The 12,588-nt window shown below is 40.9% G+C and overlaps 1 protein-coding gene across 1 annotated transcript in view; it reads left to right on the top strand.

Annotated features, from left to right (window-relative positions):
* Positions 1–412: 412 nt before the first annotated feature.
* PTPN14 (protein tyrosine phosphatase, non-receptor type 14) overlaps positions 413–12,588 on the top strand; it is a 72,163-nt gene continuing 59,987 nt past the window's right edge. Inside the window, exons 1-2 of the mRNA XM_009582770.1 lie at positions 413–586; positions 8,320–8,489. Of these exons, the coding sequence (XP_009581065.1) occupies positions 413–586; positions 8,320–8,489 (344 nt within the window). The remainder of the gene's footprint in view (positions 587–8,319; positions 8,490–12,588) is intronic.

The following is a 12,588-nucleotide window of genomic DNA, read 5'->3' as shown; positions in this document are numbered from 1 at the left end:
GTTTGTATCGAGCTTCTCAAAGAACAGCTTTGCAATTAAATCCGTGCTTTAAATTCAGCGCCAAAATAGAATTTTGAAAGATTTGTTGTATAAGGTGTTCTTTTGGGAGATGTAGTAAGTGCCTGGCAATCCTGTGTGTGGAGGTGTTTATTTTATGGTTTTAAATGTGACTCTCTTCCTTTAAGCTTTTTTCTTTCCCACTGATCTTTAGGAACATCTTATTTCACACTTAACTCTACTTATTTGTATGTATTTTGCAGGAATCCCTTGAAGCTAGCCCTGGGAATGGACAGCTACCTCCATTTCTGGAGGAGAGTAGTGCCTATTGAAGAAGCCTTCAAGGCAAGTCGACAAGTGTGCTGATAACTCTCGGAAGGGTACAGGGAAAGGGTGACCTTCCAGGCCAACAGCCATGCCTTTCGGGCTGAAACTGCGACGGACCAGACGCTACAACGTCTTGAGCAAGAACTGCTTTGTGACAAGGATCCGTCTGCTGGACAACAATGTGATCGAGTGCACCCTCTCCGTGGAGAGCACGGGGCAGGAGTGCTTGGAAGCTGTGGCTCAGAGGCTGGAATTACGTGAGGTAGGAGTAACCCGGGAAAGACCATCTGTCACTGTATAATTGGACACATTTTTAGCTCAGGCAGTCTGTTTCTTTGAATCATGTTGTTCTCGGAGCTGGCCAGATATGATCAGCAGCTGGAGCTTGGACAAACATATTCTGGTTGCATGAAAACTGAAGGCAGAACGGCACTCAGGGTTTTGTGCTGTTGCTCATTCATCATAGCTTTGAGAGCTCTTTGTAATACGAAGATGAGGTTTCTTCTTTTCTTAGAAAGCGATGGGTGTTACTTTCTGAACTGGGATGCCAAGGGCCAAGTTACAGTAACTTTTATCTGAATGTAACCCTGGTTTCACCAACACTGCTGGTTGAATTATGCCAGTGGGAGGGAGACCACTGGCTTTTAAATACCCACCTTCATATAAATATATTCTTGTTACTAACATACTGAAAGAGGCAACAGCTGTGTTACTAGCAGGAACAACTAGTAACAGTTTGAGGATGGTGTTTTTTCTTCTTCTTTTTTGTTTAACTGAAATACTTCACACCTGAAACTTTGAAAGGCTTCTTTTACGTTCCCAATGCTTCTGAAAAGGCTGAAGAAACCCAGTCTTACTTTATTAAAGACTGAAATCCTTTATTTTCTACTTCTTGCTGTAGAGTTCAGTGTTTATTTTAAGTATCGAGGCCTTTTTACAAATATCTCTCCAACGTGCATGGCACAAATAAACTGTCTTTTCTTACTTACCTTCTGTGGACTCATTACATGTATCCTGCATGCTTCTAGGCTTTTGCAAATCACAAGTTGAAAACAGTTGCCTGGAAATTGCTGCATTATCATCTGACTGTGCTGGCGGATGCTTTCTGTAAGCACAGCTGGGAAATCTACTAATCTTGCAGTGTCTTACATTTGTTGGTCCATGGCTCTTTGTAATGGTGGCAAGTGGAAGGTAGCATACAAATAACTAGTGCAGATGAAAACTAAACAAAAATTCCTTTTTTGTACATCAATAATGATAAAGAATGAGAGAAGAATCTCACTGTGTGTCTGTGTGCAGAACAGGCAGGAGAATGTGCAGGCAGGAATAGGGCAGAAAGAGTCTTCCATAGTGTTTTTTCATACTTCTTTTTCTTTTAATGTGGATTTTAGTAGAATCATCTTCCCCCTCCCCTTCTAGAGATGAAGATTTCCCAGTAATTACTTTTTTTTTCCTTTCTGTTGGTGATGCTTTAGGGTGTCCTTACAGAGAGGTTAGGTCCTTCCCTTTCCTTCTAGCGCAGAAAGGAGTGAAATGAATGAAGTGATTCTCCTTGTATTCCTTGTGGGCTTATCTAGTTGGTGCAGCAAAAGTCTGGGGCCTAATGATTCTCTCTGGAGGTCCACCTGCGTTTGCGAACAATAGCTCCGTCAGCGGGTTAGCATTCTTTTCCACAAAGCATTTTGTGATTTCAGAACGTGTTTTGTTCCACTTTGGAACAAAGCCTGACATTTCAAAATTTTCCAGAGAAAACAGATTGGACAGTAGAGTAGCAAAGGAAGTTGTTTTGGTCAGTATTCAGTTTCATGGGGGTTTTCTGTTGCTTTGGGTTTTTTTCTTTTTCAAAATCATTTGTGTCATGCAAAAAGAAATATGTCAGCACAAAAAGTTTGTGTTTCAAGGTAAAAAATATTTTAACAACACAGAAGAGAATGCTTTGATGTTGTTGGAACACTTTCCCCTTCTTTCATCACCCTCCCCACTTTTTTTCTAAACAAAGTTTTGGCAACGTTGAACCGATTTTGTAAAGTTCAAATTTCAACAGTACAGCATTTTTTGACAGAAGTTTTTTTTTTTTAATCTCTTTTTCTGATTGATTCTGGTAGCATCCATTGCTGCTTCAAATGTTTAGGAGAGAATTACTGACCTCTTTCAACTCTGAGAGGGTCTCCCTGTATCCTCTCCTGCTCCTTTCATGAGGAATAATTGGAGCTAGCAATCTTGGATGTGTCTGGTGCTGGGTGATGTCCTTTCCTTCAGACCCAAAATTCAATTCTTCTTCTGCCGCTAGTCTTCCTGCCATGGTTTGTATAAACAAGGCTGATGAAGTCATTTGGTGACTGTCCCCTCCCCTCTCTAGGCTTACCATCGTTTTTTAACTCACTGGCCAATCAAATTCTACAGAAGGGTCAAAAATACTTTGACAAAGCTCAAATTTCTACAAGATTTGTGCAACTGGGTAGCTGAGTAGAGGAGAGAAGCCCCTTAAGTGTACCGAGGAGAAAATCCTTGCAAGTGTCCATATTGGACAGAGACTTTTTAAATTCCTCAAATGCAGCAAATACTTTAGTTGGAATATGCCTTTTCTTAGAAATCCTGATCAGCAAATTGTGATGTACAAGTAAGGAAGAAACTAAGCTTCATTAAATCACAAAACAGTACTAAAATCCTGTTTGTCTCCTCCGTGCAGTCTCAGGTAAGAATATGTGTTCTCTTCAAAGTAAAGATCTTTTTTTTTTTTTTTTTTTTTTTTTTTTTAAATACTTTAGTTTGGTCTTATGTTTAAATAAATCCCGGGTGTACTCCAACTCTTACCTTCGTGTTAGGAATACATCCATGTTTCACTCAAGCCGATTTCTTAGAAAGAAACAAAAACCTGTCCAACCTCCCCCCCGCTAAAAAGCAAAACTGTTTGAGATTACTCTATGTATTGTTGTGAAGGACTGTCAATCATTAGACCACAAATGACTGAAAAACAGTATCTAATGGATTATGCATATTTCTATTTGATCTCTGGGGAATGCAACTCCCTCCCTGACTGAGTCAGGGTTCAGGAATAGGTCAGTAGAAAGTGTAGCCATGTAACTACTGTAAAATCTGGTTTTATCCTTTTCAGCAAAGCTCTTGACAAAGCATCGGGTCTTCTAGTTGAAGAGTTACTGGTTTCAACAAAATGAGATCTTATGCCAGCATTATGTAAAAAGTAAAGACGAGAAAAAGGGAGGAGGGGAAAGAGAGGAAAGACAAGGTCAGAAATGTCATTTTATAATCTTGTATGTATGTGCACAGATTATAAAAAGGATTTTTTTCCCCCAATATAATGGCATTTTCCCCTTCAAGTGAGACTAAGTGAACCTGCTTGAAGTAGCAGAGTAATCTGTACAAATCTGTTGTGAGACTTCATGTCTCTTTCTCCTTTTTGTTCTCCTTAATTCACTTTATAAAATGATAAAAAGTTTAAAGATGGAACGTTCTGATGTATTGTAAGGGGGGGGCGGGGGGGGGGGCAGCAAGAAGGTCCTTTCCAACCAAAATCATTCTTTCAAGCTGAATTTTACAATGGTACCTCCAGCGCTACGATGCTGCAAAACCCAAACCAAAGCAGGAGGATGTTGGGCTGAGCACCGCAGGTGGACGCTGACCGCTGTGCAGGGGTGGCCCTTTGCTGCCATTCTGACCTTTTTTTTTGTGCCCTAGAAGGTGTCCCCTCCTCGTGGGGCACGACTGAAAAACCTGTGTTTGGCAGCCAGGTTGCCTCGAAGTTTGGCTTGGTTTGACTCGTCTTGCCAGCGAAGCTGGGATGGGGGTCAGGCAGCGCTTGGACAAGAGACCTTCTAGGAACAATTGGCTGCCGTAAATGGTGCCTTCCCCTCTGTGCGAGCGTCCCGGGATAGCAGGGTTTAATGCTTCTTACCCAGAGGAGCTGGAACTCTGCCTCTTTCTCAAGGATAAATATTTAGTTGGCCGCTTAACCAGATGCTTTAATAAAGCAAGCCTGTCTTGTTGGATCCTTTTGAATGAGATTTGCTGGTTTAGTATGTGTCTGTCACTCCTGTGGTTGACAATTCTACTCTTTTTGCCCGACGTAAAGGCAGGGGTAGTTCTGGACTTGGGAGTATAGCCAAGTCCGAGTCCAAAACAAGTATGTTGCCTCCTGAACTGACAGCTATAATGTTGTCTTTTATAAGACTTCTCAGCACAGGTTTTGTGTATCCAGTTTTCTTTTCTGGCTCGCCATATTTCGAGGATCACCTTTTCACGTAGTGTCATTGGGGCATGCAGGTGCTCTGGTTCTTGTCCGCTGCTTTAGCAGAGTTTCCTTGTACCACGTATGAAGTCAAATTGAAGACAAATTTTAAAACCTTGAGAGAAAATTAGTATAAACTCTTTTCTAACAGAGCTCTTCGTGTATTTGCAGATTAGGCAGACCAAAAGCACTAGCAGCTGAAGCTCTTTGTCTGCAGAAGGGATGTATGTGCATACGTCTAGCATTATGAAAAACTTTCCTTCGGTGTGTATCACCAGTCCATCAGCTGCAGCTGGAAGAAGGATTTTTTTCTTTTTAGAAGTGAAAGCATCATTCACTTTCTTTGCCACTTTGACTGCTGATGTACCTGCTAGAGCAGCCTGTGTTACTTCAGAGCCTGCCAGGTGTAGGTGTAGATATTTATTCCATGAAAACTGGAGTGAAGCCAGTGGTTCACTTTGCACAGATGGACAAACAGACCAGCTTTTGGAATCAAGCTAGTTTTCAATCAGCTGTGTATAGAGAAAAAGATCCCATTTTTATATCCCCTCATCTAATTTGTGGGGTGTCTGTACTGTAAAAATGTTTTATGGGCTGGAGTGTATGGCAACACATGACTCGGATTCTGTAAGGCCTTCTGGATAGTCATATGCCTGGTCATAGCATGCTGAACTTGACGGTCCAGCCATTTCCAATCCCACGTTCCTCCTCTGTTTGGGAATTACTAATGTTCCTAGGGGAGAGGGTCTCTTCAGGCATTCACAGTAGTGGCTACGGAAGTCCTTCCCCACTGTTGGGTTGTTAAAAAATGCTAATGTTTTCAAGAAGTAAAGCTCCTGGCGACAGGGAGCTAATTTTCAGATAACTGTGTTGGTTGTCTCTCCAAAGTGCATGCATTTGTGACTGCTCTGCAGTCATTGTGCTTCATCTGCAGTTGCTCGATCCTCTCCAGGCTGCTTTCCAGGAAAACGGTCGTCTTTTAGTTGTGTGAAATGCATGCTGCTGTGGTTGGTCCACTGTATCTGCTGTAGTTTAGAAGCTTAAACACTGCATTCCCTTCACTTCTTATTCCTTGGAAGTGATTCAGGATTCTGGATTTGGGACTTGGAGAGCCTTTCTACTGTAGCAAATCTAAATTTTTGTTGTCCCCCTGCCCCCCCTCAAAGGGGAGGGACTGTGCTCATTTGAGCTGTTTAATTGCAATACCCTTAATCCCTTGAATACCTCTTTTAGACTTCAGACTCCAAATCATCTTAATTGCTAGATGTTTTACGAGTACTTGACACTGCAAATTTGGGTCCTAGGTGATGTGAATGTTTACTTTTTAAAGTAATATGGAAGATCTGTTTTCGTAGCTCTGCACTGTTTCTTGCTGAGGATGAGCTGCCCTGCAGTGATTTTTCAAGAGTTTGTGCATTAAAGGATTTCCCTTATGAGGTGGTAAAATCACTGTGCTTTTTTCTGCCTTCACATGAATTCCTTTCCTTTGCTGTCTCCACTGTCCCTCCCACCTTCATTTTAATCTAATTACGATCATGGTGAGCTCATCAGAAAGAACTTTTTATCCAGTGATTACTACAGAGGGAGAGGAGAAATGTATCAGTGACTTGGTTAGTTTTGTTTTAGGTTTATCCTATGGGAGATGCTGACTTCTTGATTTATTTGTGCCCTGGATTGATTGGTTTATTGAAGATACCTTTAAATTCTAGAAGGAAATACTGCATTGATTCTCTTCAAAAAAAGAACTAGCTTGCTTCACCATACCAACTCTTAGAGCTTAAAGAGAAAGGACTGAGCAGTGTTCAAGCTATAGTGCAGGTTTGTCAAGCTTAATTGAGGAATCAAGTTGAATTAGTTATCACCTTAGTTAAATGCTAGTCTGGACGTTCTCCAAAGTTGAAAATATGTACGTAATGAGACCCTAAAGTAAATACACCTGCACTTTCAATTCAGAGTTTTTGCATATGATTCTCTTTTGCATGCCCTCAGCTATAAAATAGTTGGAGCAGTGTTGCCCCTGCTGGCTTGTTGTCATTTCCAAGCATTTTAATTTTTCAATATTGCATTAGTTGCCCTTGTGTTCTATGCTAAGTCATGGTACACGCAATGGTTTTTAGAGAAGCATCCTTACCAAAGTGAAACAGGCTGTTGATGGTGGCTTTTACAAAGTGTAATGGTTGCAATTTGTTTGCTACTTTTGAACACTTTTTATTTAAAAGCATGAACATCTGGGAAATCCAGTTGTGGTGAAATCTTGATGGTTGATTTATAGGCTAAACTTTTTGAATGTATTAAAAGTAATTTCAGATGAAAGCTTTATAAAACAGCAAATAGGGGTTTCTCTATTCTTTATCTCAAGTATCTTTATTTAAAATGTGGTGCTATGTATAAAGGATTTTGACTGCCTGTAGAAGGATTGTTGTCAAGGTAAGTTAAGCTATAACAACAAAATAAGTATTTTATTTGCTTTAGGGTTAATCTAATCTAATGGAAAATACTGGAAAGTTTTCATTGAATAGGGAGTCAGTTGGATTAAACACCAAGAAAGTTTATTGAAATAAAATGATAGAAATATGCAGAAATAGTAATGATCCCACTTTCAGATCATAAACCTGTTTGGTGTCCACAAAAGTTCCTCTCCCAGTTTCTGTTTCATTCATTCATTCCAGTGTTAGTACAGAGTGGTATTTTATATTGAAGGCATTGGTGGAAATCTCCAGATGCTGTCAGCTGAAATACTGAAGAAAAAGGTATTATACGAACTTCACAGTTAGGGCTACAGTTAGATTTCCAAGCAACTGATGCATTAGTTCCTTTGCTAAACACGAACATTTTTCTCCTTTTTTTCAGATCTGTAGTGGTAGTGTGCATTTGCCTGCAGTAGTAGATCAGTGTGTGTTTAATACAGTGGTTTAAGGGCTTTTCGATAGAATCCTTCATGATGGATTGGCTATTCCGTCAGCTGCTTATTACCAATTTGCAGTATTTGAAGTTCTAGTTCTGAACACTGTTCCTTGTTAATTACTCTCCACCAGCAACAGTCCCATGTGGCTTATACAGGAGGTACCACAGCCATTGAGATTTACGCAGGATAGGAAATAGCTGAGGTTTTCAACCTGGTATTTCTGCAAGAGCCAAGAGCAAACAACTTGTGTGTGTGATGCACATTTTAAGTGTAATACCTGTCCATCATAAAACCTTGTGAGTGCATTTTAAAAAAAAAAAGTAAACATGTTCTGTATTGGGTAAACAGTTCTGGTATTGGTAGATATATTTTGACATATGCCTGTGGGTTTGCATTTTTTTTACTAGTTGGAAGAGTCCTTATCCTTTTCTGCAATGGGCCTGGTCCAAAGTCTCATGAAGCCTTTGTGCTTTGATTCAGACTTAGTGTTTGCTGTCTGTTCACAAGGCACAGGCGTAAAAGAAAACAAAGACTCAGACGCTTTCTGTAAATCATTTATGTCACCTGTGCCATAATGTCAGATAGAGCTTTTTAATATGCATTTGGGAGAGATGGTAAGGGACATATAGTACTCCATGAAGCATATTATATTGCAATATTAATTTGTCATTGTCTTCAAGATTGTCCTAAAAATAAAAAAGGACAGTAAAAAAGAAATTAGTCTGATTTTGCATATGGAAAAATTTACACGATGCCATCTGTTCTTATTTGCATTTGTGTCATTGATTGTATGTGTGATCTGGCTGGAAAAGGTAAACTGACACTATTTTGTTTCTTTATCTAGACGCACTACTTCGGCCTTTGGTTTCTCAGCAAGAGCCAGCAAGCCCGCTGGGTTGAACTGGAAAAGCCTCTGAAGAAGCAGCTGGACAAATTTGCCAATGAGCCTTTGCTTTTCTTTGGGGTAATGTTCTATGTGCCCAGTGTTTCCCGACTGCAGCAGGAGGTAACAAGGTATGTGGTTTCCCTCTGTTCACACTATTGTGGTATAGCTGGGAGGGAACAGACAGTTGCTCTGTTTCTGGCATTCAGTATTTGCTCAGGTATCATCTGGTTCTTTCCTTTCCTGATGATTGCCCAAATGAGAAAAAGTGAGAGAAACCACCACGGGGGGGAAGGGGGTTTTTTTTGGGGGGGGAGGCAGTATTGGAGAATGATTATACATGACCAGCTGCAGAAACAAAAAGGGAATAATAGATATATGTTTAAAAATCTGACATAAATTTTAAAAGGGACCATGGTGACCATACTCTTTTTCTGTAACCTTCTACTGATTAAGAGGAAGCTATAGGCAAAGGACCTCTATATACAGTTTTAGTTTATTATTCTTATGTTTACCTGTGCTTTGCTGGAAGTTAACTTTGGCATCTTTTTGAGTTTTGCCCATCCCACTCCTGATTTTTTCCCCTTGTGCTTCACAAAAGGATTAAAATTGTTAGAGGGTATTAGCCCTTTAATTATGATCAGAGTGCAGCTTTGCAAACAACTTCAGTGGGAATTACTCTTTTATTCAGAGCCCTGTTCTGCAGTTGTAGCAATGCAACTATTTTGAGGGGCTATTCTTGTAAACCACATCACTCTGTGGTTTTTGCACATCTGTGCTGTATTTGGGGGGAAAAAAAAAAAAAAAGAGAGAGAGGAAAAAAAAGCCCACCTCACCCAAAAAGGGGTGCGCTTGTTTTCTTTTTAACCAGAATTATTTCATTTATCTGGTCTAGAGCAAAGTTGCATCAGCACAACTAGAGGTAAAGCCTGGAATAAGTGGGTGAGGGCTACAGGGTGGCAGAGGCCTCCACACTGAAAAAAGTGTTCTGTTGCTGCAAACCTGACATTCACCACATGGTCATAATGTCTAAAAAAGATGTATAAACAGCAGAGAAAGAATGGCTTTAATTCTAGAAGGTGTGCAAGAAGGTGTGAAGCATTTCTTATATTGCAGATTGTGTATTTTAAAGGATTTTTTTTCACACTGAACTAGACAATTGTCTTTGGTAGGTTGTGAAAGATTTAATTCTTAAAATGACAGCTGTCAAGCAGTCCCTTGACTACTGTATATGCAGAATTCTTGCAAAACAGTGGCTGAAAGCATCACAAAACTTCAATTTCTCTGGGAATAGACTGAACATCAATGCTTGTCTGTATCTGCGCTTTCCTGCTTTGTACGCAATAGACTGAACATCAATGCTTGTCTGTATATGCGCTTTCCTGCTTTGTATGTGTTGTGAGAGGGAAGCCTCATACCTTTTCCTTCAGAATTATTTAACATGCAGTCAGAATGTCTGAAATGTTCTGTTGCTCACTTTTGTCATTCCAATCCTGGCCTAGTTGTGTGCAAGGAAGCATTATAGCTACTTGGATGCTATTATCTCTTCAAGCTGCAGCCTGCAGTGCTGATTGCTCATTCATAGCTCACCTGCAGAGGTGTGTTTGCTCATTCTGCCCAGGTTGGTAATAACAAAACATTTCAGTGACAATTGAACTTCACAGCACTCTCAATTGGAGTGGCTGCTGAATTGTTTTTCTTTCTGAAGTGATTGATAGCATAAGCTGCAGAGTCTTATAAGTGCCTCTTATGTTTCTTTAAATGTCTGCAGCAAAAACCAGCAGCTTACTAATGGATCTCAGATACAGAATAGCATGTTAAGATTTTGTTGTTGTTGTTGTGTTTCCTGAAGTGGAATTGCTTCACTGTAGATGATGTGATGGCAGCAAACCTTCAACTGTGCAATTCTAGGTAGATACTGTAAATCGCATATTTGAAGCAGAGTGGTGGGGACATGGAGGACTCTTCTGAAACAAATGGCAGAGAAAGGCTTAGTCCAACATGTGATTAGATGGACAGATGGGGGGGTTGTAAGGTTTTTTGGCTTTGTTTGCTCTTGGTAAACTGATTAAACATTTGTTTTGAAATTGAGACTGGCTGCTTTTAGGATTAGGCTTGATCATGATACGATTACCTGTGATGGTGAGGTAGGCGCTAGACTCGCCCACTCAGTGCCTATGTATCTGACTTATATTTATGTACAAATGACAAATCTGTCTTAAATGCAAAACTCATGATCAGACACTTCATCTCATTCTGGGAAGCTGTAGAACCACCACAAACAAACGAACTCAACCCCAAAACAAAACCATCACCAGAGGCTGAAGCTGCAAAGCTAGTGACAGCACTGCTAGCAGCGAACCTGTTACCTTTGTAACCTTCTCTTGGTGGAAACATCTCCAGCCCTGTGCTTGCCTGACCATGTTTGGAGCTTGAGGTGAAACCCATCTCTCAGTCCAGGCTTTTAGTTAATTGTAGACTCCAGAATTTCCAGGGTTCATTAATATTCCTTGAAGATGATGAAAAGTCTTCTGAGAATAATTCAGCAAACACTTATATAATCCACAAGTATTCAAAACCCAAGGAATTGCTGTATTGAGATGGTTTACTCTGCCTCTGAACTGTAGGATTATAGACTTTGGCTTGATAGCTGGTTTTGAGAGATTTGTCCCTGCTTCCAGCAACTGCAGCCCCCTGCACCTCATGTGCTGTCATCGCAAAGAGGGAAAATGATCCAAGGCTTTTACGTTTTTTTTTTGTTGAGAGGAGCATTACTTGTGGGGTTGGTCAGTGGCTCTGAGGCAGTGTTCCTTAATCATTTTTATTTGAAAGACCATCTGACTCTTCAAAACAATCTGTGGACCATTTTGTGTTCTGCTGTTATTTGGCGATTGGGACCAACAGGAGGAATCCTTGTACAAATAAGACAGTTCATATTTAGGTGAAGCCATAATATTTATTTATAAAATCATAACTTCTTTACACTTTATCATTACTGTTGGACGTCTAAAATGCTAATTATGCCTGCAGGCTCCTGGATTTTAGCTGCCTGCAGGTGTTGGTAGTGGTCAGGAGCTCTTCATGGTTTTGCTGGTAACTTCCTGTATTGCACAAGCCAAATGTGGATGCAGAAATAAGGGTGAGTAACACAGCTCCAAGCGCTATGTCCCCCAGCGGTGAACAGACTCTATGGAAGCCTGTCTGTATGTGACATGCTGGGAGAGGAGTGGAATAGTAACCTAGTAAGAAGTCAGTGCTGTCCTTCAGAGGTGCGCTGTGGGAGTGTCCGTTGACTTGCTGAAGCTAAACGCAAGTGGCAGTGCTAACCACAGAGTTGCAGGATGGTTGAGGTTGGAAGGTACCTCTGGAGATCATCTGCTCAGAGCAGGGTCAATCTAGAGGAGATTGCTCTAGGACTGTGTCCCACTGGGTTTTAAATATCTCCACGGATGGAGAAACTCCACACTTCTGGGAAACCTGTTCCAGTGTTCAATCACCCTTGCAATGAAGAAGGGGGTTTTATGTTTAGAAGGAATTTCTTGTATTTCAGTTTGTGGCCAAACGACCTCATCGTTTCAAAGGTGGATGGGTATTGAGTGACTGAGTGGGTGAATGGGTTACCTGGGTTGGCCATGTAATTGGTTATTGAGGACCTGTAGAGCTGCAGGAACCTGTCATAGAAACACAAGCACAGCCATGACTTAATGTGAGATGCCTGTAGTTAATTTGTAAGAGGTATTTCTGATAATGTGAGAAAGAGGGGCCTGTGGGATCCTTGGGAAAGAAAGTGAAAAGACAAGACTGCCAGAGCAGTTTATTCAGCGAACGGCTCTTTGAAGTCAACCTCTGAGGCCTGCGAGAAGAGATGAGGCAAAGGGTACTCTGGGGGATACATTGATCGTTTTAGTAGGTCAGATCTGACTCTGTGGCTTGCAATTCTTCACTTCTTTTTTACAGAATTGACACTTGCTTAAAGATGCAAACATTAGTGGTGTGGGTTTTTTCCCCTCCTCAGACAAAGTTAAGTGGAGCATTGGGACAGGGTAAGAAGTGCCAGCAGGACATCGTCAGTCTTGTTCTGATGGTTAGTGATTTTGAGTGCGAATGGTGGGGCTTCTCAGGAGAGCTGTGTTTCTTGACCTGTGACGGAATCCTCCTGCGAATGTCCTAGGGAAACATACAGAAAGCAGCCGCCAGTTGTAGAGTACCTGTCTCTTCTTTCTGGGAATG

This window comes from Fulmarus glacialis, unplaced genomic scaffold (assembly GCF_000690835.1).
Source record: "Fulmarus glacialis isolate BGI_N327 unplaced genomic scaffold, ASM69083v1 scaffold11460, whole genome shotgun sequence".
In the NCBI taxonomy this organism is placed as follows: domain Eukaryota; kingdom Metazoa; phylum Chordata; class Aves; order Procellariiformes; family Procellariidae; genus Fulmarus; species Fulmarus glacialis.
The sequence above is the reverse complement of the archived record's forward strand: the minus strand, read 5'-3'. Positions and strand labels throughout refer to the sequence as shown.